The 26,254-nt window shown below is 51.0% G+C and overlaps 1 protein-coding gene across 8 annotated transcripts in view; it reads left to right on the plus strand.

The window, feature by feature from the left end:
- Nucleotides 3,593-26,254, plus strand: part of DNM2 (dynamin 2) — an 88,549-nt gene continuing 65,887 nt past the window's right edge. For 7 of the 8 annotated variants that reach the window (XM_018051081.1, XM_018051076.1, XM_018051078.1 and 4 more), the window contains exon 1: nt 3,593-3,942. In XM_018051081.1, coding sequence (XP_017906570.1) covers nt 3,782-3,942 — 161 coding nt within the window. In that variant the 5' untranslated portion in view covers nt 3,593-3,781. The remainder of the gene's footprint in view (nt 3,943-26,254) is intronic. The other variant, XM_018051073.1, reaches the window with a different exon arrangement.

Consider the following 26,254-nt stretch of genomic DNA (forward strand, 5'->3'; position numbering starts at 1 on the left):
GATGAGATTAAAAGAGGAGAGTGAGAAAGCTGGCTTAAAACTCAGCTTGCAAAAATCTAAGATCATGGCATCCAGTCCCATCACTTCATGGCAAATCAGTCAGCTCAGTCTGTTAGTCATGTCCAACTCTTTGGGACCCCATGGACTGCAGCACACCAGGCTTCCCTGTCCATCACCAATTCCCAGAGCTTGTTCAAACTCATGTCCATTAAGTCGGTGATGCCATCCAACCATCTCATCATCTGTCATTCCCTTCTCTTCCTGCCTTCAATCTTTCCCAGCATCAGGGTCTTTTCCAATGAGTCAGGTCTTTATATCAGGTGGCCTGATAAGATTACTGGAAAAATAGATGGGGAAAAAGTGGAAATAGTGACAGATTTTATTTTCTTGGGCTCCAAGATCACTACACACGGTGACTGCAGCCATGAAATTGAAAGACAGTTACTCCCTGGAAGAAAAGCTATGGCAAACCTAGACAGTGTATTAAAAAGCAGAGACATCAGCTGCAAAGGTCTGTCTAGACAAAGTTTTGTTTTTTCTAGTAATCATGTATGGATGTGAGAGTTGGACCATATAGAAAGCTGAGTGCTGAAGAATTGATGCTTTTGAATTGTGGTTCAGGAGAAGACTCTTGAGAGTCCCTTGGACTGCAAGGAGATCAAACCAGTCAATCCTTAAGGAAATCAGTCCTGAATATTCATTGGAAGGACTAATGCAGAACTGAAGCTTCAATAATTTGGCCATCTGATATGAAGAGCCAACTCAGTGGAAACGACCCTGATGCTTAGAAAGACTGAGGGCAGGAGGAGAATGGGGTGACAGAGGGTGAGATGTTAGGATGGCATCACCGACTCAATGGACATGCGTTTGAGGAAACTCCGGGAGATGGTGAAGGACAGGGAAGCCTGGTGTGCTGCAGTCCATGAGGTCACAAAGGGTCATACATAACTTAGCCACTGAACAATAACAACCTAAAGACCTGTTCCACCAGTTTCCCTAGTGCACGAAGGGCCTCATTCTGCACCCTGGGTTCCTTTCAGGGAAGGTTGAAGGTCAACAGCTGCAGCAGCAAAGATTTAATCTCTGCAGAGGCAGATGATCAATGCCCTTGGCAAAGACCAGTTTGTAGTTGACAGGTACATGGTCCCCACTCCCACCCCCAGTGACAATAATAAGTAACCAAAGCAGCACTGGTGTCTGGGAACCCAGCTTGTAGGTAATGCCTAGAGTGAGAGTTGCATCCTTTTCCTGTGACTCAGACCCCAAGCCATCCTGGGGGGTAGGTGGAGTGAGGACTCTTGTCTTCCCCCTTTTGTAGATGAGGAAACAAGTCCAGAGAGGGGGAAATCACTTGCCCAAGGTCACCATTAAGGAAGTAGCAGCTTGGCTCCAGAGGTCTGGCTCTTAGCCTTGACTCTTCAAACTTGTGGCTTAATTTCATTGTCAGTAAACACAGTGATGAAAATATATGTGATCCAGAAGGTGCTTACAGGGCTTCCCAGGTGGCTCAGTGGTAAATAATCAGCCTGCCAACGCAGGAGACGTGGATTTGGTCCCTGGGTCAGGAAGATCCTGAGATCTCCAGGAGAGGGAAATGAAAACCCACTCCAGTATTCTTGCCTGGAGAATGCCATGGACAGAGGAGCCTAGCAGGCTACAGTCCATGGGATCGCAAGAGTCAGACACAACTTAGCGACTACACCACCACCACAGTATTCTTGCCTGGGAAATCCCACGGACAGAGGAGGCTGGCAGGTTACAATCCATGGGATCTCGAAAGAGTTGGACAGGACTTAGCTGGCTAAACAACAAAGAAGGTGCTTGCACCATGCCTGACACTGTTCTAAACAGTTGTCAAATGTATTTAACTTTTGCAACCTTATGGTTTCTCATTTTACAGATAAGGAAACTGAGAAATGAAGTCACTTGGTCATTATCACCCAACAAAGAAACAGGCCCAGGATCTAATCCAGATATGGCCAGTTACAGAGCTGGTGCTCTGAGCTGCGGTGTTTTTAAATTGAAACATAACGCATGTAGAAGGATGTACAGTCACATATAAATTTCTCAATTTGTGTATCCATGAATATGAATGTCAGCATCTTTTACGTGCTGTTCTGTACCTTGCTTTTTTTTTTTTTTTTTTTTGCCAGTAAACAACTTAACCTTTTATTTGCCCAAGGCCAGCTTCCTGCAGGAGATGGGACAGTAGATAAAGTGTACCCTGCGCCATCAAGTATCTCCTCAATTTTGTGTGTCAGTCGCTCAGTCATGTCCGACTCTGCAACCCCATGGACTGTAGCCCACCAGGCTCCTCTGTCCAAGGGATTCTCCAGGCAAGAGTACCGGAGTGGGTTGCCATTTCCTTCTCCATGTACCTTGCTTCCCCCCAACCTTTCTCTTAGTATACTGTATCTCAAATTGTTTACACTTTAGTACATGAAAATTTACTCAATTTTGTTTATGGATTATAAACAGTATTTACTTAATGAGCTCCATGGATGAGCAGTTAGGGTATTGCAAGTTTCTGCCACCGTAGTCAAGGCTGCAATGCCAAACACTGTCAGTCTTTTTGCTTGTCTCTGAGACCTGCAGTTTTGGGTCATGAAGAAGGCAATTCCACTCTGCCATTCTTTCACCCCTTGTTTCTCCATTCCCCTGTTACTGCCTGGCCCAGTCAGACTACTTCCCCACCTCCTTTGCTCCTAACTCCTTACTGAGCTACTTCTCTCTGGCTTAGTTTTCTGAATGTTGAGCTTTAAGCCAACTTTTTCACTCTCCACTTTCACTTTCATCAAGAGGCTTTTTCTTTCCTCTTCACTTTCTGCCATAAGGGTGGTGTCATCTGCATATCAAAGTATATTTGGACCTTCAAAATATGTTGGGACCCCGCGCAGGGAGCTGATTTGCAAGCTCGCGGCTAAGATGCATTTTGAGACTTGTAGTTTTCTTTAGAGCCCAGAAACACAAGTGACTATCAGCACTGAGTCCTACCACTAGGCGGCGCGCGTTGCCTCGTACTGTGAACCTATCCTATGCTCCAGAAGACCCTACTTGCCATACGACATTCACAAACTAGAACGGGGCGGGGGAGGTTTTTTGATGGACAGATACGGCTTTCAATCAGAGTCAAGATTTGGAAGTTAAATCCCACCCTCTTTGACTTGTTGGGTGATAGAAGGGAGTGATATTTATATAAACCAATGGGAAAATTTTAGGGAACTAAATAGAGTCAAGCGAAGAACCGATCCCTAGTATCATTGGCCAGCCTTGTTGATTGGTGGGTCTGCTTGCCAATAAGACTAGCGGATGTTCCTTCTATCCGGGAACACCCCCTAGTAGGCGGGGCCAACATGCCTTTTCCCGAAACACCGCCTCCCGGCCGAGACAACTCGCTTGCCGCTGCTATTGGCTCTTGCACAATAGCGACAGTTCTTGCGCCCAATGAGTCAGAGAATAGGCCCCAGGGGGCGGGCTCATTCGGCAATCGGCCCGTGCCTCACTTTCATTGGTTTGTGTGCAGAAGTGACAACCCAGCCGGCCAATCGGAGTTAGTCCGAGGATTTTTGGCGCAGCCCCAGGGCTCCGGCGGGAGGTCGGTCGGGTCGGGTGTCGCTTGAGAACCGGATGAGGCGGCGACCGTGAGGCCGAGCCGGGAGCGGGCGTCGCGCCGAGGCCCGGGCGGGCGGGGAGCAACGGCTGCGGACGCCGCGGGGCCGCGTCGTTGAGGGACAGGGTCGGGCGAGGAGCGCGGGTCGCTCGGGCCGGGGCCACCGGCGCCATGGGCAACCGCGGGATGGAAGAGCTGATCCCGCTGGTCAACAAGCTGCAGGATGCCTTCAGTTCCATCGGCCAGAGCTGCCACCTGGACCTGCCACAGATCGCCGTGGTGGGCGGCCAGAGCGCCGGCAAGAGCTCTGTGCTCGAGAACTTCGTGGGCCGGTGAGCGAGCTCGGTGGCGACGGCGGGCGGGCGGCGGCCTACGGCGCGGAGGGCGGACTGGGAATGGCGCGCCCTGCGCCGCCGGCGTAACTGCGGCGCTTGCGTGCCCGCGACCGGGACGGGGACAGGGGGGCGGGCCCTGTGGGACGCCCTGAGTGGTGGGCTCCCTGTAGGGGCTGGGGAGCCGGCCCAGACCTAAGGGGTGTCCCACGCGCTGGGGGGCATGGGCCAGGAAGTGCAGTGCAAGACCTCTGACTCTCTGGCCCCCAGCTCTAGTGGGTGAATTCTACCATCTGGTTGTCTCTCTGTCCTGAACCTGTCTCCTGGATATTTACTGGGCCGATCCCCGTGGTCTGGCCGGCTGCTCATTGATTTGGAGCAGTTCCTGTCGTCTGGCTTGCTGTCTCTCTGTCCTGGATAGGCTTCCCTGCCACCACCATTTGGCTGTCCATCTGTCCAGGACCGCAGGGCAGCCCCCTGCTGCCTGGCTAGCTAGCCAGAAGGCCCTGTCCTGTCTGGTTGCCCATCCGTGCCCCTCACAGACTTAGCTCTTCCTCTGTTGGGTTACCCAGCTGGCCTGTGCTGTCTGACTGGCTGGCTGGACCCTGGGAGACCCTGTTGTCTGGCTCTCCTGGGCTGCCTCTTCAACTTGGTGCCTGGCGAACGCTGGCTCCTCGCTTCCAAGTGGATCCTTTTGTCTTTGTGTCATGGTGTCAGTCCTTCTTGTCTCCCTGACCCCACTTCTGGGCAGGGGATGAGAGGAGCTTGCAGAAGAGAAGGGGGCTGAAGGGTGAGACTTGAACTCCTCTCCTCTGAATTGGAAGTAGGACCCTGGGGGGCAGACTTTTTCCAGGAGTCTTTCCTGGCCCATGTCAGGTTGCCTGCAGGGCCCTGGAACATGGGGACCAGCCCCCAAGCCAAAGCCTGCATGGTGGGGATCCTCCTTGGATCCTGAGAGGAACTTCTGGCCCGATCAGGCTGCAGTGGCAAAAGCTTGGATATAGCCTTCCCTGGGAAGCCCCGAGAAGTTTCAGTTTGCCCATCTGTCCAGTGGACAAATTCCACTCTGGGCTGTTTCCAGGATTCACAAAGCTAATGGAGGAGAATGGGCCCTGTGGCCACTGAGAGTGGTTACCTCTCCCCTCTCCTCCCCCCACCTCTTTTCCTTCTGTCTCCCAGATGGGGGGCCACTTCTCCATTCTGGGAAGGACTCCATTTGCGACTGCGGCTGCCAGATGATAACGTCATGGCGGTTGGTAGTTTACTCGTGAAGTCCTGTGTCCGACTCTTTGTGACCCCATGGACTGTAGCCCACCAGGCCTTCTGGTCCATGGTATTTCCCAAGCAAGAATACTGGAATGGGTTAGCATTTCCTCCTCCACGGGATCGTCCCAACCCAGGGATTGAACATGTGTCTCCTGCATTGCTGGCAGATTCTTTACCGCTCAGCCAGCAGGGAAGCCCTGATAACGTCATAGTCATCATCATGTTCATATTGTTGTTGTTATCATTGTTAAAGAGGTTCATCCAGCAGCCCCCAAGCTGACTTCTCTCTTGGTTCAGCTCAGAAAAGACTTGCTGTTTGCCCAAGGCCACCAGGCTGGCACTCAGTGGAGCCCAGCTGGGTGCTCAGCCCCGCCCCGCCTGCACAGTGGCCTAGGGTTTTGCTCCCAGCGGCATGAATTTCCTCCTTTGCTGCTGTGTCCCTGGCGAAATGCCCTCTTTCTACTGTGGCGGAAAGGTGTGTGGACTTGGGATCAGCCCAGCCTGGGTCCCCTGCTTGGCCATCCTCCTGCCTACCCAGGCTTCCGGTGGGTGTCTGCAAAGCTCTGTCCATTTCGTCTGCCTCGTGACCTTGCGCAGGTTGTTTGACCTCTCTGAGCCTCAGTTTTCCCACCAGAAAAAGGGCTAATGGACCCTTAACAGGACTTGCAAGGATGTAGTGACACGGTGTGTTAAAAGTGCTTACTTAGCATAGTGCCTGGCACCTAGTGGGTCTCCTTGGAGGGTGCTGTTGCTCACTAGGCTGGTTCCGTCGTGGGTGTGTGTATGCTTAGTTGCTCAGTCGTGTCAACTCTTTGTGAGTCTGGACTGTAGCCCTCAGGCTTCTCTGTCAGTGGGATTTCCCAGGCCAGAATACTGGAGTGGGTTGCTATTTCTTTCTCCAGGGGATCTTCCCTACCCAGGGATCAACCCTAGGTCTCCTGCTTTGCAGGTGGGTTCTTTACTGGCTGAGCCACCAGGGAAGCCCCGGTTCCTTTCATATCAATAACCAAAGCTAGTCAGAATTAAAGTGCTCTGAAGTTACACATTGGACTTTACTGAAGCCTCATGAGGCTGGCACTGCTATGATCCCATTTTCTAGAGCAGAAAACTGAGGCCCAAAGAGCTGAGCATTCTTACAAGAGGTTGTTCAGTGAAGGATCAAGGTCTCTGGGTTGGGGAAACCCAGGGTCTCTCCCATCCCCACCTCTCATCGATCCCTCTGTCCCTCACTGTTCCCTCCCAGCCACCCTGGAACCTGGTGACTGCCAGCTGCTACCAAGCTGGCTCCTGTGGCAACCTCCTCCTGAGCCTGCAGCGTGGCATCCGTCATTATGGGCATTGACTCAGGGCTTGAGAACCAAAGCTGTGAAAAGGCCTCTCTTTGGATAGGGGGTTCTCAAACGAAGCCAACTTCTTTTTACTGATGGAGCGTGGGTAAGGCTCCTCAGCTAAAAGCCCTGACACAGGCGGATGGCAAGCAGGCCTCGCTTCAATCCCCCTGGCTGCTGCTTTCTGTGACTGTGGCTGAACTGTGCTACAGACAGGGGCCCCTTTCCTCCTGTGGGCATTAGACCCGCACAGAGCATCTCCTGGCTGGTTTCAAGGGACAGACAGGAGAGCACGTCTTCAGGCTCTGTGTGCCTAGAGCATGGCTGCTCCTTTTCCTTGCCTCCTCCCAGTGGATTTTTTTAAGATCGTGGTCTGAGTGAGAATAGACCTGTTAGCTCAGCTTGGGAGACAAGCAAGAGAGGGCGGCAGAGGTCAAGTCCTCCAGCTCAGAGTCTTGATCCTGTGAGTCTTTGCCTCTGAGCCTCAGTCTCCCCAGCTGGGGAATGGGGCTATTAACAGTGTCTACTCATGGGCCCCATGCAGGCCACCAGGCTGGGTATGCTTCACCTCTTAAGGCATTGAGGGCGGAGTGAGGATTTAAAATCTCTGAACAAAATTTTTTTTAATTAATTAAAATTTTTATTTATTTATTTTTGGTTGTCCTGGGTCTTCATTGCTGTGCGTGGACTTTCTCTAGTTGTGGCGAGCCGGGGCGGCTCTTCATTGTGGTGCACGGACTTCTTTTTGCGGTGGCTTCTCTTATTGTTGAGCACAGGCTCAGTCGTTGTGGGGTGGGCTCTGTTGTCCCCTGTAGGCAACTGTGTAGAATCCTTCCAGACCAGGGATTGAACCTGTGTCCCCTGCATTGGCAGACAGATTCTTAACCACTGGACCGCCAGGAAAGTCTGAATTTACAGTTTTAAATGGTGGGTCAGGGAAGGCCCACGTGGGAAGGTGACATTTGAGCAGAGACGTAAGGAGGTAAGGGAGGACTCACCAGTGTAATCTGCAGGAAGAGCATCCAGGCTGTGGGAATGACTACTGCAAAGGCCCTGCGGTGGGAGAGTGCTGAGCACAGTGGGAGAGGAGAGGAGATGAGCTTAGTGGGATACTGCGGTGGGGTGGGGTGCACGCCACGTGGAGCCCTGGGGGCCAGGGATTGCTCTGGGGAGAGGGAGTGCTGCCAGCCATACTGTTCGGATACCTGGTCCTGGGCAAGCTGTGGGCCCTCACCTTTGATTTCCAATGTTGCCTTGATACTCTAGTGCCCATAAGCACCTGTGGGCCTGGTGCCATTTTTCTTTTAACAAGGAGTAGCTGCCCACAGGTGCAACCGTTTCCAGCTGCATTCCCATTCGATCGTGGGTGATGGATCCCTGCAGGGAGACGTAACTGCACCGAGAGGCCACCCTTGGCACACACAGTGGGTGGCGGGTGAATGCGTGTCAGATGAATGTTGGCTCACTCTCCAGCCAGACGGGGCGCTGTGCGCATGGTTTGCCTTTGGACTGGCTTGCCTCTTAACAGATCTTGGGGGTTCAGAGATGCTTGAAAATGACAGCCGTTGTTTCCAAGGTCCTTCCTGTGGGGCAAAACCAAAGTGCTTTTGCCTGTGTGGTCTGTAGTAACCAGGCCAACTGGATCAGGGAGAGTCCCAAGGTGCCCGTGGGAAGGTAGCCGTCCGTCAGCTGAAAAACCTCACTTCTTGGCCTCAGTTTCCTTGTCTGGAAAATGGGGATCGTGTGGTCCCTCTCTCCTGGGAACAGGCTGAGGTTCCAAACGAGCTAACCCTGGGAAAATAATAGACTGGTGCCGTTTTGTGCAGTCCTGGGTCGGGACTCTCAAAGATCAGTTGTTAATTTCTCTTTTCTGAAAGAAAAGGAATTCATGGTTATGTTTTTAATACAGGTAATGCCTCTTTTTAGCACAGCCACTTAGTAAACCTCTATCAATGTAGTTTGAGCTGTGGGGATGAGTTAGAACCAGCCGGCAAACCAGGTCCTGAAATGCTAGTGGGAGCCTGTTCCTGCTATTTCTAAGTGGGAATGGTGACTGTGAGCAAGTACTTGGCCGTGAGAGTTTCTTAACGTTCGTTCCGTGTATGATGTGGTGGGAAGTCGGGAGCAGAAAGGCCCAGCAGTAGCCAGTTGACTCCTAGCCAATGTGTCCAGACACAACCCACTGCAAAACAGCTACTCAGAGCAATCTAGAAGAGGATTTAATGACCCAGAAGGAAAGAGTGGGGGGAGAAGGGGGCGGCAGAGGATGAGATGGTTGGATGGCATCACCGACTCAATGGACATGAATTTGAGGAAACTCCAGGAGATAGTGGAGGACAGGGAAGCCTGGCAGGCTACAGTCCGTGGGGTTGCAAAGAGTTGGTCACGACTTACACAGCAACAGCAACAACAACAAGTGCGTGGGACCTATTAAGGCCCAGACCAAGTGGACGTGCAACCCCGTCTTATTCCAGACAGTGGTATTTTCATAGTAAAAAGCCTGGGAAATTGTACAGCTCCGGACCCTACCTGTGGGTTGTCTCCCCCACGTGATTGTTGGTTCTTTTTTGCTCTTTGGGGGTTATGTTTATCACCCAGAAGACAGATTTCTCCAGAACTCAGCTGTGGGCTGCTCAAATGCTTTTCAGAGTTATTTGTCTGGGATAATGGCCCTCGCTAGGTACATGGGTTGAAATCCCCTGGTGGTGAGTCCGGTTGATTGTGAGTGAGGACAGAGGGTGGCCTCTCGGACGGTTCTAGATTGGGAGTCTTGAAAGGTAGGGCGAGTGGAAGGGGCTGGGCGCAGCACAGAGCCCGGGTCTCTCTGGTGTGTGCATTTGGCTCAGAGACCCATCTGCCAAGCTTTTGCCCAACTTGAATGAAAATGCCTGAAATTACAGGCCCCTCCACCGCAGGAAAAAAATGGGGACATCAGCTAACCCTTAATTTACTGGGGTTGCTAACCGCATGCTGTAATTAAGCCCTTATTGTGTGAAAGCTTCGGAAAAACGCAAGCCAATAATGAGATATTTATAGGCCATTAGCAACGATCTGAATAAAGAAAAAAATCGCCCTGCCTCCAAAGCAAAATGACACTGGGGAGGAAAGACTCCTCCTTCCCGGTGTGTCTGTGGTTTCTGTTAGTGTTGGCAGCGAGGTGCCTGTGAGATGCTGGCGATTTCTCCCTTTGCAGTCATCCTCACTTTGAACAGGGAGCGAGGGGGCCCTTCCGGTTTCACCTGCTGCTGGATGTTCATGACCCAGCAAGGGCTAGTGTTGGTGAAGAATCACCGGGTGCCGGGCCCAGGGACTTAGGTCTACAGTCTGACTGCGTTGTCTCAGAGTCCTGGGGGGCAGATACTCTTTGCATCCCTGCTTTACAGGTGGGGAAACTGAGGCCTGAGAAGGGAATCAGCTTGAAGTCACACAGGGAGGAGGCAGGAGTGGGGCTTGAGGCAGGCTTGCCTCCATCAGAGCCCACTGCCCAGTGGGGTTGGCAAGGTGTGGTCATGGCTTTTGACAATCCAGTCATTAGTGGACGCCACGATGCTTGGTCAGGGTCGGGCTGGGTTGTCGAATGGAATGACTTCTGGTTTTGGGGATCTTTGGAGGCTATCAGCCATGTGTCTGACAGCTTGCGGGGTGCTGGGGACCCAATGGGGACCGAGATGGACAGAGCCCAGCAGAATGGTTAAATTAGCAGCCACATTCTAAAGATAAAGAAGTACAAGGAAAATGATGGAGAGTGAGAGAGTGGCTGAGCAGGGGCTGCTTCAGATGAGGAGATTGGGATGGGCCCTGCCGTGGAGCCAGCCCCTGAAGACCCCTGGGAAGGTGTCCCAGGCAGAGGGCTCCGCAGGTGCCTCCCTCAGATGTGGAAAGGGGACTGAGTCGAAGGCAAGACCACTGGGCACATGCTGCTGCTGCTGCTAAGTCGCTTCAGTCGTGTCCGACTCTGCGACCCCAGAGACGGCAGCCCACCAGGCTCCCCCGTCCTGGGATTCTCCAGGCAAGAACACTGGAGTGGGTTGCCGTTTCCTTCTCCAACTGGGCACATGAGGGTCAGGAAACTGCCTGTCAGATGTCTGCTTTTCCTGAATTTTAATTGTAAAAATAGAACGCTGAAGACCACATTCTCAGAAAAAGGGAAACCCTGACACAGGAGGAAGAATACACTGCCCACTCGTCCCTCCCTTCCAGCTCCACAGGGGAACGCCATTGTCAGCTTGGGGTGCATCCTGCCAGAGCCCTCTCTTGTTTTATACCAGTGGACGTGCTGGTGCTTAGACAAAACCCGCAGCACTGTTTGGGGTCGCTTCTTTTTCAGGCACGTCTTCTTTCCAGAACTGGGACTACCCTGTTTATATCTTTCAGTAGCTTGTTTCCCATCGCTCAGTGCATCGTAGCGGTCCTTCCCTGTTGGAATGTTTGTAACTCTGCTTAGAGCTTCCTGACCTCCCTAGAAGGGTGAGGATGAAGGCGGGGGGCCCACGGGAGTCACTGCAGCCGTGCTGATGAGAGAGGACAGCACTGTCACGAGTGCTGTTTGTCACAGTCCAGGCGGGGACCTGGGCACAGTCACCTCACCCGCTTCGAGGCCAAGGCTTGATCTCTGTTTCCTGGTGGGGAAACTGAGTCACCGAGGTTTGCCCCAGTGGCCAGAGCCCAGAGGCTCGAGCTTCATGTGAGTCCCCTTCCCCCAAGGCCTGCTTGCCCATATCTAGAGTAGCGTCCTTACCCGTGGCTTTGTTGGACCCTCCAACCCCTCTTTTCCCCTCGGTTCGGTCTGTACAAGGTCCAGTTTCCATTCCTTCTGCACAGCATTTGTACTTCACAGTGGCCTCAGAAGTGTCTAGTACAAGGCCAGGTTTCGAGGAATAATCCGAGCCCTCGTGGGGTCCCTGCAGTGCCTGCCAGGGTGTCTGGTGCCTGGGCTCAGCTGCCCGAGTTGCCTCCCCTGGGGGAGATGGGAGCACGGCTCTGTTCTTCCTCTTGCACTGAAGGGACTTTCTCTGCCCTTGGCGCACTCGGCGTGGGCCAGGCACTGTGTACTGTTGTACGGCACCTCAGCTTGGCCCCATTTTACAGATGAGGCAGTTGAAGGCATGGAAATGGGGCAGGCCAAGGAACGACAGAAGAACCCTGTCCTTCCCCACTTGTTCACTCTACCCATATCTGTTCTCAGTGGGGAGTGGTGCCCCCATGGTGAGCGGCAGAGTCTGGGTTTGAATGGGGATGTCACAGTGAGTGAGGCCCCAGGGGTCCTTCTGTAGGGAGGCACTTCTCGGTGAGGAGTGGAGGCAGAGGCCCCTTAGGGAGCCTTGGCATTGGAATGGTGGTCAGGGAGTACTTCTTAGAGGAGGCAGTAGGTCTCTCTGCCTAGACAGGTAAATAGAGACCTTTGTGCCCATCCTGCCTGGCTTGGGCCCTGGCTCAAAGCTCAGGGCCTGTTTTCCACAGGGCACTCTCCTATCTTTTTCATGGCTACGTAATACTCCACAGTTGGTGATTGATGCTCAGGCTGCTTCTGTTCACCCACTCCCAGAATTTGCACATGGACAGGGGCACCTGTGTAGGATGTGGGAGAGGAGCGTGTGGGGTGACTGATGGCCAGGCCTGGTTGTGGAGGCCAGGATGCCTCTCCCAGCTGCTCCCCTGGGTTGGATGAGTGGACTCGGGGTTGACCAGAGAGTCCTGCCTGAGCCCCCGCAGCAGTGTGCCCTCAGCCCTCTTCACCCCTTCCACCCCTTCCACAGCCCAGATCGCTGCCCTGGTCCCCTGGCACCTGACCCTCTGCCACAGCATCCAGACGGCACCTGTGAACACCCGAGTCTGGGCATGTCCCTCTTCTGCCCTCTGTGGCTCCCATCTCACTTGGGGTAAAAGTCCAGGTCCTCCACTTGCCCCTGACACCTCTTCACCCCCGCTTCTCCCACTCTCCCCCAAGCTCATCCTAGCAGCCACATGGCCTCTTGTTTGCCCCTCAACCGCCCCCCCACCCCCAGGGTTACGCCTACCCAGGGCCTTTCCCTTCTTTCCTCCACGTCTCCTCTTGGTCCAGAGTTCTCCACGTCCTGCTCCTCTTTTCTTGGGTGGATCCTTGCTCAAACCTCACCTCCCTGAGAGGCTGGCCCTGACCTACCCCCGTCGCTTGACTGCCTGCCTCGACACGGTTCCTTCAGAGCTCTTACTGGGGCCTGCAGTGGTTTCGTGGTTTTGTCTCTTCACATTGCAGACAGCAGGTCCCCTGGGGCAGGGATCTCTGACTGGCATAGAGTTGGAGCGCAAATATTTGTTGCATGAATGTCCCTCCAAACCAGAATTGAATTAGCTTCTCTGCACAGATGTTCACTGAGAAAGAGCCCGAGGACAGCCCTGGGACTTACCTGTGGGGGCTCACAGCCTGCCCGTGATATGTGGGACCTAGAACAGAAGAGGGGTTTGGGGTGCTCAGGGAGACAGAAGCACGTGTATCCCTTTACAAGGAGGGCTCTGGTTTGCAGAGTAATAACAGGGCTAAGGTGGCAGGGCCAGCCAGGCATGGCTGTCTCTCTGGACTGACTTCCTAGCCATGAAATGGGGCCAAGCTGCCCCCCATCTCTTACCCAGGGAGGTGGGAGCTAAGACTCAGCAGTTTCGAGTGAGCCACCCCCTCCGACTCTTGCTTCCTGCTTGGGTGCCTGGCGGCCCTGGCGGGAGCAGGTCCCCCTTAGTCCAGGCGCTGGCATCTTCTCACAGCAGGACCCCAAGGTTTGAAGGAGGTTTCCCTTGGCTCAGATGGTAGAGAATCTGCTAGCAGTGCAGGAGACCCAAGTTCAATTCCTGGGTCTGGAAAATCCCCTGGAGAAGGGAATGGCTACTCACTCCAGTATATTGGCCTGGAGAATTCCAAGGACAGGGTAGCCTGTGGGCTACAGTTCTTGGGGTCCCAAAAGAGTTGTACGCAACTGAGTGCCTAACACTTTCCCCACCCCCACCCCCTTCCCATTCTCGATCCAAGTGCCTGCGTGGATCAAGAACCAAGGAAAAGAAGCCGCTGGAGTCTGGCAGCCCCATGAGTGTCTGTGCCAGATGCCCAGTGCCAGACCTCTCCCGACACCCCCTGAAAACTCCCAGGGGGATTCCAGTCACGTGCTGGAGCACAGGGGAGAACCGTTGCTCCGGTTGTCACTGGAGACCTTCTCTGGCTAAACTTGAACCTGCCCGGACCACAGACCCAGAGGTTGTGGCCAAGTGGGCATCAGACCTATCCAGGGGCCAGTGACACCCTCAAACCCATGGAAGAGGTGGAGGCGCCCTGAAGACTCTGTCCCATGACACATTTTCCCAGCGATAAGAGTCTGTAGGGACTCGCAGGCCGGCAGGCGAGTCTGCAGAGCAGGCAAGAACAGTCCCAGCTGGGGTCACACCCGCCTGCTGGATGATACGGCCTGGCACGGCTGGCCAGCCCTGGAGGAAGCCCCACGCTGGGTGTGGGACAAGCCTCTTCTGTCCTGGCCATGGGGCCTCTGTCTTCCGTGCTGATGGCCAGGACCCTTCTGGAGGGTCACAGTCCCCCCTTGGCTAGAAAGCCCCCAGCAGGCCCTGCAGCCAGTGGCTTGGAGGATGATACCCTCAGATGGTTCTTTTTTGGATGGTGGGGCAGTGGAGACCCAGCAGGGATCTATGAATCAAGATCGGGGGCTGTGAGCCGCAGACTGAGCTCAGGGGAGGCTGCCAGTGGTTTGGGCTGACACGTCTCCTGTCTTGCAACACTTACTTCCCCTCGTCTCAGCGGAAGCCCTTTATACGGAAATGGGCCCCGGCAGCTTCTGCTCTGGTGGCACCGTCTGTCACAGGTCACCAGGAAGCTCAGAGTGGGCCACTTTCTGAGGTGGGGAGGCCCCACCTGGAATTCCCTCGGGCAAAAGGATGTCCTGGCCTGATTTTTAATTACCAGGGTTCTTGGACTGTTTTACTTGTGAAATATGATTCTCTCCTATAGGAAGAATAAGGCAGGGGCTCCTGTTGATTGCCCTTTGCTTGGAACCACCTTCATCAGTTTGTGGCTCTTGCCAGATACTTTTTCATTATTTTTATGTGTGAGTGTCCCTGATTCCACCCCACCCCACCCCACCCCCTTAAATGCCACAATTAAGTCTATCTTGGTTTTCTTTCTTTCTTTTTTTTTTTTTTGGTGCCTGGTCCTGGGGCTTGCAGGATCTTAGCTTCTGACCAGGGATTGAACCCAGGCCCCCGCACAGAGAGTGCTAAACTCTAACCACTGGAGCACCAGGGGATTCCCAAGTCTGTCTTTGATAGTCCAAAATCTCACCAGAATGTATCCCCTCATCCCAAGCTCTTTACTACTCAGTGTCTCAAGAGGTTTTTGCCTTGGTTTTGTTTTTAAAGGAATTTTTCATTTTGGAATAATTTTAGATTTACAGAAAATAAGTAAGCTTTAAATGTACAGAAACTGTGAGGCTAGTTACAGAGAGCTTCCATATACTCTTCATCCATCTTTCCCTAATGTTAAACCTCTTACCTTGGTGTGATTACATTTCTCACAACTAAGAAGTTAACCTTGGAACTTCCCTTGTGGTCCAGTGGTTAAGAATCTGCCTTCTGATGCAGGGGACACAAGTTCAGTCCCTGGTCAGGGAGCTTAATCCCACATGCCTCATGATCAGAAAACCAGAACATAAAACATTCTTGTAACATTCAATAAAAGACTTTAAGAATCGTTTAAAAAAAAAAAAATAGTGCACCTTCCAGCTGATTCAGAGTTGTGCGGTGATCAGTATTATCTAACTTCAGAGCATTTTCTTACCTCCCCACACCAAAAAAAAAAAAAAAAAAAAAAAAACCAGCAGAAAAACTGTGTGCTCATTGAACGGTCATTCTCCACTCCCAGTTCTTGGCAACTGCTCCTCTACTTTCTGTGACTTTGCCTGCTTTGGACATTTCTGTCAATGAGTCATGCACTCTGTAGCTGTTTGTGGCTGGCTTCTTTCACTTTGCATTAATATGTTCAGGGTTCTTCCTTATTGTAGCGTCTGTCAGAACTCCATTCCTTTTTAATGGCTGCCTAATATTCCACTGTATGCTTACACCACTTTGTGTTTTCCAGTCCTGAGTTGATGGGCATTTGGGTCGTTTCCACCTTTTGGCTAATAGGAATTGTGTTCTACTAAACATTTTTGTACAGATTTTGGGGGGCACATATGTGTTCCTTTCTTCTTGGTTTGTACCTAGGAGTGGAAGTGCTGAGTCATACGGTAATCTTGAGAAACCCCTGAACAGTTTTCCACAGTGCCTGCATCATTCTGCATTCTTACCAGCACTGTAGGAGGGTTCAGATTTCTCCACAACCTCGTCAGCACTTGGTATTATCGGCTTCCTAGTGGGTGTGAAGTGGTTTTTTGCTCATAGTTGTTTTTTTTTTCTCATTTCCCTGGTGAGTTTCTCATGTGCTTACTGGCCATTTGTAAATCTTCTTTGCAGAGTCTCTATTCACATCCTTTGTCATACTTTGAAGTTATTTGTCTCTTTATTATTGATGTGTAAAAATTCTTTACACCTGGTGTCAAAATGAGACCTTCTGACATAAATGATTTGCAGATATTGTCTCCCATTATGCGGGTTGCTTTTTCACTGTCTTGTGCCCTTTGAAGCAGAAAAGTTTTAAATTTTGATGAAATCGTGTCCTTTTTCCTTTTATGGATTTGTTTGACTGGGTTGGATCTTAATCGCATCCCGTGGGCTCAGTAGTTGCGGCTGTTGGGCTCTAGAGTGGGATCTTAATTCCCCGACCAGGGATGGAACCGTCCCCTGCATTGGATGGTGGCCTCTTAACCACTGAACCACCAAGGAAGTCCCCTATCTTTTTTTTTTTTCTTTTGTCACTTATGCTTTTGGTATCATACCCAAGAAGCCATTGACTAATCCATGAAGATTTAGTCCATATTTTCTTTTAAATATTTTGTAGTTGTAGTGCTTCCATCTAGATTTCTGATCCATTTTGAGTTAACTTTTATATATGGTGTAGGGTAGAAGTCGGATATTCTTTTGCTTGTAGCTATTAATAGTTGTCCCAGCACCAGTTGTTGAAAAGAACATTCTTTACTCATTGAATATTTCTGGCGCCTTGGGTTCCAAATCATTTGGCCATTAGGAGTTCCCTGGTGGTCTAGTGGGTAGGCCCTGGGGCTTTCTCCGCTGTGGCCCTGGGTTCAATCCCTGGTTGGGGAACTTAGATCCCCTATGCTGCACAGCGCACAGCCAAAAAAAAGAGAAAGCTCAGTTGACCGTAAATGCAGAGTCCAGAGTATATTTCTGGACTCTCAAATCTATTCTATTGCTATCTCTGTCTCCCCTACTGCCAGGACTACACAGTCTTCATTTCTGGACTTTTGTAATAAGTTGTGAAATTGGCAAGTGTGAGTCTTACAGCTTTGTTCTTTTTTCAAGCTTGTTTTGGCTAGTCTGTGTCCCTTGCATTTCCATGTGAATTTTAAGATCAACTTACTCATTATTGCAAAAAATGCTGTTGACGTTTTGAGGATTTTATTGAATCTCCAGGTCAATCTGGGGAGTATTGCCATCTTAACAGTATTAAGTCTTCCACTGGGGAGGGATAAATTAGGAAACTGGGATTAGCGTATACACACTACTATATTTAAAGTGAAAGGAGAAAGGGTTAGTCGCTCAATAGTGTCCCACTCTTTGCGACCCCATGGACTGCAGCCCACCAGGCTTCTCTGTCCATGGAATTCTGGCAAGAATACTGGAGTGGGTAGCCATTTCCTTCTCCAGGGGATCTTCCCGACCCAGGGATTGAACCAGGGTCTCCTGTATTGCAGGCAGATAAGACAGGTAGCTAATAAGGACCTACTGTTTAGCACAGGGACGCCTACTCAGTATTCTGTAGTAACCTATATGGGAAAAGGATCTAAAAAAGAATGAATATATGTATAACTGATGCATTTTGCTACGCATTTGAAACTAACACAACATTGTAAATCAACTATACTCCAATTAAAAACAAAAAAAAAGTCTTCCAGTCTGTGAACACAGGCTGTGTTTCCATTTATTTAGGACTTTAATTTCTGTCAACAATATATTTTAGTTTTCAGTGTAGAAGTTTCATGCTTCTTTTGTTAAATTTATCCCTAAGTACTTAATTAAATTTTTTCAGGCTGTTAAATGGAATTTCCCCCTTCATTTCATTTTCAGATTGTTCACTGCTGGTGTGTAATAATATGACTGATTTTTGTATATTGATGTTGTATCCTGCAACCTTGCTGAACTCATTTATCTTTTTTTTTTTTTTAAGTTTTAAGATTCCTCTACATATTCTGTAGACATGATCATGTCATCTGTGAATCGTTTTCCTTCTTCCTTTGAATACCCTCTTTTTCAGCCTGACTGCTCTGGCTGGACAGCCCCCATACGATGTTGAGCAGAAGTGAGAGTGGGTATCTTTGTCTTGTTCCTGATCTTTGTGGGAAAGCTTTCAGTCTTTCACTGTGAAGTATGACATTAGCTGTGGGTTTTGTGTAGATATATCTGTCCTTTATTAAGATGAGAAGAAGAGGAAAGTCGCTCAGTCATGTCCGACTCTTTGCGACCCCATGGACTATACAGTCCATGGAATTCTCCAGGCCGGAATGCTGGAGTGGGTAGCTTTTCCCTTCTCCAGGGGATCTTCCCAACCCAGGGATCGAACCCAGGTCTCCCGCAGCTGGCAGATTCTTTACCAGCTGAGCCACCAGGGAAACCCATTAAGATGAGGACGTTCCCTTCTATTCCTAGTTCGTTGAGTGTCTTTCACGAAAGGGTGTTGAATTTTGCCAAATGCTTTTTCTGCATCTGTTGAGATAATCGTACAGTTTTGTCGTTTATTCTGTTAATATGTTGAAATTTAAAAAAATGATAATGTTCCTCTGCTTACTTTTGGCTGACCTGGGTTTTCGCTGCTGTGCAGGCTTTTCTGTGGTTGCAGCGAGTGGGCCATGGGGAGAGCTACCCTCTGGATGCGGTGCTTGGGCTTCTCACTGCGGTGCCTTCTCTTTTGAAACCCGGGCTCCTGGGCTCAGGTTTCAGTAGTTCTAGCTCCCTGCCTCTGGAGCACAGGCCCAGGAGTTGCGGCATGTGTGTTTAGTTGCTCCGAGGCATGTGGAATCTTCCTGGACTAGGCATTGAACCCATGTTTCCTACATTGGCAGGTGGATTCTTTACCACTGAGCCACCAGGGAAGCCCAATATGGTGTATTACATTGATTCATTTTTCCGTTTGGACTAACACTGCATTCCTGGAATAAATCTCACTTGACTATGGCATATTTTTTTTTAATGTTTAATTTATTTATTTGGCTGCATCAGGTCTTAGTTATGGCATATGGGATCTAGTTCCCTGACCAGGGATCAAACCCAGGCCCCCTGCTTTGGAAGGTCGGTATCTTAGCCACTGGACCACCAGGGAAGTCCCTATGGCGTATTTTTTTATGTTACTGGATTTAGTTCGCTAGTATTTTGTTGTGGATTTTCTTGAGTGTCTTTATTCATAAGAGATACTGATTTGTGCTTTTCTTGTGATATTTTTGTCTAGCTTTGGTATCAGGGTAATGCTGCCCTCATAGAATGAGCTAGGAGGTGTTTCTATTTGGAGGAAGAGTTTATGAAAGATTGGTATTAATTCTTTACATGTTTGTGAGAGTTGACCAGTGAAGCTGTTTGAGTCAGGCCTTTCTTTGTGGGTAGGTTTTTGCTTTACTTGTTATGGGTCTATTCAGATTTCTTTCTTCATTTTTTTGGGGGGGTTGCAATGTGGGGCATGTGGATGTTAGTTCCGCAAACCAGGATTGAAACCATGCTCCTTGCTGTGGAAGCATGGAGTCAACCACTGGCCCTCCAGGGATCTTTCTTCTTTCTAAAAACAAATTTTAAAATGGTTTTTAATTAGGAAAAAGTTGCTAAAGCTTCATTGAGGTATAATTGACATGTACAAAATTGCAGTCTTTTCCTTTAACGTCAGTTCAGTCGCTCAGTCCTGTCCGGCTCTGCGACCCCATGAATTGCAGCACGCCAGGCCTCCCTGTCCATCACCAACTCCCGGAGTTCAGTCAGACTCATGTCCATCGAGTCGGTGGTGCCATCCAGCCATCTCATCCTCTGTCGTCCCCTTCTGCCTCTATCCATACATTTCCCTCTGTGTGCTGCTTCAGCTGTGCTCTACAAGATTTCTGATGTTGTGCTTTCATTTTCATTCATCTCAAAGTATTTTCTAATTCCCTTTGTGATTTCTTCAGTGACTCACTGGCTATTTAGGAATATATGGTTTAGTTTCCATGTATTTGTGAATTTCCCAAACTTTCCTGCTGTTACTTTTTTCAAACTTGCTGCCAGTGTGGTCACAAAACATACTTTGTATGATTTCATTCAGGCCTTTCACAGTTACTCAGGATCGTTTTATGACCTCAAATGTGGCCTATCCTGGAAAACCTATTCCAGGTGCCCTTGATAAGAAGGTGGATTGTGCTCTTGTGGGTGGAGTGCTCTATACATGCCTTGAGGTATTGTTGGTTTATGGTGGTGGTTGTTGGTTTATGGTGGTGGAGTTTACATTTTCTTACTTCCTCAGCCATCCTTTGTCCAGTGATTTTTTTCTGTTTTTGTTTTTTTGTTTTGGCCTCGCCTCATAGCATCTTAGTTTCCCGACTGGGGATCGAACCCGTGCCCTGCGCAGTGAAAGCCCAGAGTCCTAGCCACTGGACCACCAGCAAAAGTGAAAGTGGTGGTCATTTAGTCATGTCCTCATTGCGACCCCATGGGCTGTAACCTCTGTTCATGGAATTCTCCACGCAAGAATACTGGAGTGGGTAGCCATTCCCTTCTCCAGGGGGATCTTCCTGACCCAGGGATTGAACCCGGGTCTGCCACTTTGCAGGCAGATTCTTTACCATCTGAGCCACCAGGGAATCCCTGGACTACCAGGGAAGTCCATTACTGAAGGTGGGGAGTTGACGTCTCCAGCTGTTGTCATTGACTTGGCTGTTTTTCCCTTACTCTGTGCTGTCTCTACAGCTGTGTAGTATTCCTCGGTCTCACTAAATCCAGTCACTCTCTTGCATGAGGTTTTTTTTCCTGCCTTAATTGCAATATAGTTGATTTAAAATGTGTTAATTTCAGGTGTACAGCATAGTGATTCAGTTATATACACAGAATATACAAAAAGAATGTATTGTTCTTTTTTAGATTCTTTTCCGTGAAAGGTTATTATAAGATGTTGAAAATAGTTCCGTGTTCTATACAGTAGGTCTGTTATTTATTTTATATATAGTAGTATGGATATGTTAATCCCAACCTCCTATTTTATCTCCCCCCTTCCCACCCCTCTATCCTCTTTGGTAATCATGAGTGTGTTTTCTGCACACGCTTTTAGGTCGTTTCTTGTTTTCTCCGCCTTGGAGGTTGACAGATTGTGCGTCTGCTAGGCTAAGGGCTGATCCCTGGAAGGGGGCTGCTGTCCTGAAAAGAGGGCAGGCTTAGAATCTTCTTGGCAGAGACCTTCTGGGAGTGCCAGGGGGTGACATCCCCCTCCTTCCCCATCCCTTTGTGAACGATCCTGTGGAACAGGGCCCCACGTGTGCCAGGCACTGGGCTTCATGTGACTCGTCTTTCTAGTCCTGCCTGCCAAAGACCTGATGGGCCAGGCACTGTTTTTTATGCTTATTTTATTGTTTAGTTGCTAAATCGTGTCCAACTCTTTTGCGACCCCATTGACTGTAGTCTGCCAGGCTCCTCTGTCCATGGGATTCTCCAGGCAAGAATACTGGTGCAGGCAGGGCCTTGTGGGCTGTGAGAAGGAGGACACTGATTCTTTTCCAGGTGTGCAGGAACCTACAGGTGATTTTTCTGTTTGGTTTAATCTGGCTGTGCTGATTAATCTAAGTTGCAGCACGAGGGATCTTTAATTGTGGCATGTAGGATCTGGTTCCCTGACCATGGATCGGACCTGGGCTCCCCTGTGTTGGGTGGGTGGAGTCTTAGCTGCTGACCACTGGGGAAGTCCCTCCAGGTGAGTTTTTTTTTATTTTTATTTTTTTTAATTTTTTATTTTTATTTTTCCTTTTTTTTTTTTCCTCCTTTTTTTTTCCCTTTTTTTTTCCAGGTGAGTTTGAAGCGTGTGCAGCATGATCTGGCCTGTGGTTTGAAAAACCCTCTTTGCCTGCTGCCTGAGAACATCAGGGATGGCCCAGGAGACAGGGGCGCGGGGATGTGACTGTGACCTTGGGGACTTAGTCTAAGGATGTTGGGACTGAGCAGAGAGAAGGGGCGCATCTGTGTATGTCGAAGTCAGGATTCGCTGAGAGGCGGGCTCTAGGGAGTGGGAAAGAGACCACCTGGGGAAGGGCGGGAAGGCCTCCCTGTTTTGTGTGATACTGTGCTCCCACTCTGCCTCGGCCGGTTCCTCAGTGTGACACCCCATCACACTGGGAGGTGAGGGAGCAGCATGCTCATCCCCAGAGGCCAGTCGTCTACCCTCTTGCTCTTCTATTTGTTGAATAATTTTATTCATTTATTTGGCTGCGCTGGGTCTTCGTCACTGCACGGGCTCTTCTCTAGTCGTAGTCAAAGGGGGGGTTGCTTTCTAGTTGTGTGCAGGCTTCTCATTGCGATGAGAAGCTTCTCACGGCTTCTGCTATTGCAGAGCCCAGGCCCTAGGGCTCAGCAGTTGTGGCACATGGGCTTAGTTCCTCCGCAGCATGTGCGATCTTCTCGGACCCGGAATCGAACCCCCGTCCCCTGCACCGGGAGGCGGATTCTCCACCACTGAGCCACCGGGGAAGCCCCACCTTCTTGCTTGAAGGAAGCCTGCGAGGAAGATGGTTCTGGAATGCCGGGAATGGGGTGGGGCGCTGCCCTGCCTTCCTTTCCATGTATTTACCAGCACCCTGCCCCTGGGGTCGGTTGGGCCCCTCTGGGTGGTAGACCTCTGCAGAGCTAGAAATCCCACGTGGCTGACCCCCGCCCAGGGGCTACAGTTTCGCAGGGGCACCCAGTACATCCATCGCACCTGCGCTGTCTCCTCCCACCCCTGCCACATCCCATTTTGCAGATGACACAAGGCCTAGGAAGTGAGTGACCTTGCTGGCAAGGTCATACAGGTCAGGCCCCCCTGCTGCAGTGTAGAGTGGCCAGGAGGTGTCAGAGGGCCCCCTAGGAGGTGGAGTTGAGAGCTCGGTCTTCCAGTTACCCGTGGTTTCCTCATCACCTTTAAAAATGGGGCTTGGCTGACCATTGGCTTTGGAGCCTCACTACAACTGAAAAGTTACAAATTAGAATGGCCATCCAGGTTAGGACTTGGCGCGTTTACTGCTGTGGCCCAGGTTCAGTGCACGGTTGGGGAACTAAGATTCCGTAAGCCTCGTGGTGTGGCCAAAAAAAAACTTACAAATTCATATTTGCTTGTTATAATGTTGTTCGTTGTTCAGTCACTAAGTTGTAACTCTTTGCAACCCCATGGACTGCAGCACGCCAGGCTCCCCTGTCATTCACCATCTTCCAACTGCCCCTCCCGTTGGAGATGCCATCCAACCGTTTCATCTTCTGTTGGCCCCTTCTCCTCCTGCCTTCAATATTTCCCAGCATCAGGATCTTTTCCAGTGAGTCGGCTCTTCGCATCAGATGGCCGAAGTATTGGAGCTTCAGCATCAGTGCTTCCAATGAATATTCAGGACTGATTTCCTTTAGGATGGACTGGTTGGATCTCCTTGCAGTTCAAGGGACTCTCAAGTCTTCTCCAGCATTAGCACAGTTCAAAGAATTATAAAATGGGGTTTCCTGGTGATTCAGTGGTTAAGACTCCATGCTCCCAATGCAGGTGGCACAGGTTCGAGCCTCGGTTAGGGAACTAAGATCCTGTATGCCTCATAGCACAGCCAAAAAGAAAAAGTTACAAAACACCAAAATCCAAATGGCATCGGAGATTATAAAATTGATGGTCTTCCATTCTCACTCTATCGGCGACCTCCATTAAGACCTCAGGGTGTCACCTTCATGCTTATTGTCCGTACACAGGCAGAAAGAAAAAATTGGAGCGCACAAACTGTCTGCCCGTCGCACTTTGCTTTTAGTGATGTGACCTGGATTGCTCCCTGGGACGGTTCCAAGGCTGATTTAGCCAATTCCCTGCTGATGGGCCTCGAGGTGGTTGATGGGCTCACTCCAGAAAGCACTGCCGCGGGGAGTAGCCGTTCTTGCACACCCGCTCAGGAAAACCCGAGGGCCAGGACAGGGGCTGTCAGAAGAGGACAGTCAGGCCTCTCAGGGAGGTGACATCTGAGTTGAGTCTTGAGTGACCAGAGGAAGCCAGGATTGTGGACAAACTGGGGAGGGGGAGTTGGAAGTCATTCCAGGTGGAGAATGAGCATGTGCAGAGGTCCTGAGGCAGGAATTGCTTTGGCCTGCTTGCTCTGCTTTACCACCAGTGTGGCCAGAAGGAGTGAGCGAGGTGAAGGTGGGGGTGAGGGCAGAGAAAGATGGGATGATTGCTCAGGGCTTGAAGGCTACTGCGGGGCCAGGGGGTGTGCTTTGAGCAAAGGTGGGATGTGATCTGACTCATACTGTGTTGAGTCTTTCTTTGTTGTTGATGTTGTTCAGTCACTAAGTTGTGCCCGACTCTTTGCGATCCTGTGGACTGAAGCATGCCAGGCCTCCCTGTCCTTCCCTATCTCCCAGAGTTTGCTCAAACTCATGTCCATTGAGTTGGTGATGCCACCCAGCTATCTTGTCTTCTGGTGCCCACTTCTCCTCCTGCCTTCAGTCTTTCCCAGCATCAGGGTCTTTTCCAATGAGTAGGCTCTTCAAATCAGGTGGCCAAAGTATTGGATCTTCGGCTTCAGCATCAGTCCTTCCAATGAATATTCAGGATTGATTTCCTAGTGAGAACTCTTGCAGACCTTTCAGTCTACCTTACCTCACTTGACAGATGAAGAAACTGAGGTACACAGGTATGACCTGACCTGCACAGGTTGTCTGGAGTGGAAGTGGCCCCATCTGGATGCTAACCGGGGGCTGAGAGGCCCAGCGCCCGGGCCGCTCGGCCCCGTGGGCTGCTTCCTGCCTTTGCCCCTGGCCTGGCCATGTGGGCACAGAGCAGGTGACCAGATGGCTGAGTGCCAGGGGCAGGGCCGCCCCTAGAACCTGCAGGATTCCTGAACAGGGAGGAGCCTGCTGGGAATATTGTGAAGGGTGGCACCTGGGAGTGAGATTGTGAAAGCCAGTGAGGGTGTCCACAACCTGTCCCATTGTCCCATTGCCATCTGAACTCAGCCTCCTTACCTGTATGATGGCAGGTTTGGACCTTCATGCTATAAACACTGGTCCCCTGCCTCATGCTGGGCTCTGTGCCTGGGAGCTGGGGAGAGACTAGGGAATGTGCCAGATGGAGGACCTTTGCCCCACGAAGCTGCAGGGCAGCTTCTGAAGGGCAGTGGGTGGGAAGGGACAGACCACAACCATGCGAGCAAATCAGCAAGCTGGAAGGAGGCAGTTATGAGTAGAAATAAGAATTGAGCAGGATGGTGGGTGATGCAGGGGGAGCTGCTTCATATCGGTGGTGGAGCAGGGAGGAGAGAGGCCAGGAGTTGCCAGCTGACCGTGTGAAAGCTGCAGGGAGAGGATTCCAGGTCCATGGAGCGGCCAGTGCAAAGGCCCTGAGGTGCACTGTGCCTGGTGGGCTTGGTGAACATGGAGGAGGCCAAGTGGCAGGAACCAAGTGAGCGCGGGTATGATAGGAGGAGGTGAGGGCAGCAAGGTGACTGGGAAGATGATGCCAGGAAAGTCCCATGGGCTGTAAGAAGGACTTGGACTTTTTCCCCCCTTGGCCATGGTCTGTGGCCTGCGGGGTCTTCATTCCCCAACCAGGGATCAAACCCATGTTCCTTGCAGTGGAAGCACGGAGTCTTAACCACTGGACCATTAGGGAAGTCCGCAGGACCTGGACTTATAACCTGAGTGAGGTAGGAGTCCTGGGAGGGCTCCGAACAGAGGGGGTCGTGCATAACTTGGTGTCCACAGGTGGCCCATGGCTGCTCTGGGAAGAACAGAGTGTAGGGTTGAGGGTGGGCAGGGGAGGGGCAGCCACTGGTGGGCCAGGCAGAAGGCCTCGGATATGGAGGGAAAGGGGCCCATTCAGGCTCCATTCGGAGGTGGAGCCAACAGGACTTGCCTCTGGGCGGGGTGGGAGACGAGAGGCAGGAGGGGTCCTGTAGTCTGAGTCAGGGGTGTAACCACACTGCCTGCCCCTTGGGTTGACCAGAACACACAGTGGCACCTGCCTTGGGACACTGAGGGCAGGCGGGTGACCGATGGTTACTGTTGGCTGGCATCGGGAGGGGACATGGGCGAGTCAGGGAGCAGGGCTGGGACCGCTGGGGTGTGCACAGACTGGGTGCTATAGCCTTGGAGACTGTATAGCCTTGGAGTCGTGATGACCTCTGTTTCTGTTCTAGTAATACCGCAAAGAGGCCCCCTGGGTGGGTGAGGGGGGCGACTAGGGGCTCTGCCTCGTTGGTGTCCCACCCAGGTTCCCCTCCTGATTCTGCTGCTTCCTTTCTGAGTGACCTGGGCAGGTCCTGAAACAGAGCCTTAGTCTACCTACCTGTGAAATGGGAGTATCGGCCCTGACATCGTTCAGGTTTGTTGTTGTTTAGTTGCTCGGTTGTGGCTGACTC

This window comes from Capra hircus, chromosome 7 (assembly GCF_001704415.2).
Source record: "Capra hircus breed San Clemente chromosome 7, ASM170441v1, whole genome shotgun sequence".
NCBI classification, from domain to species: Eukaryota; Metazoa; Chordata; class Mammalia; order Artiodactyla; family Bovidae; genus Capra; species Capra hircus.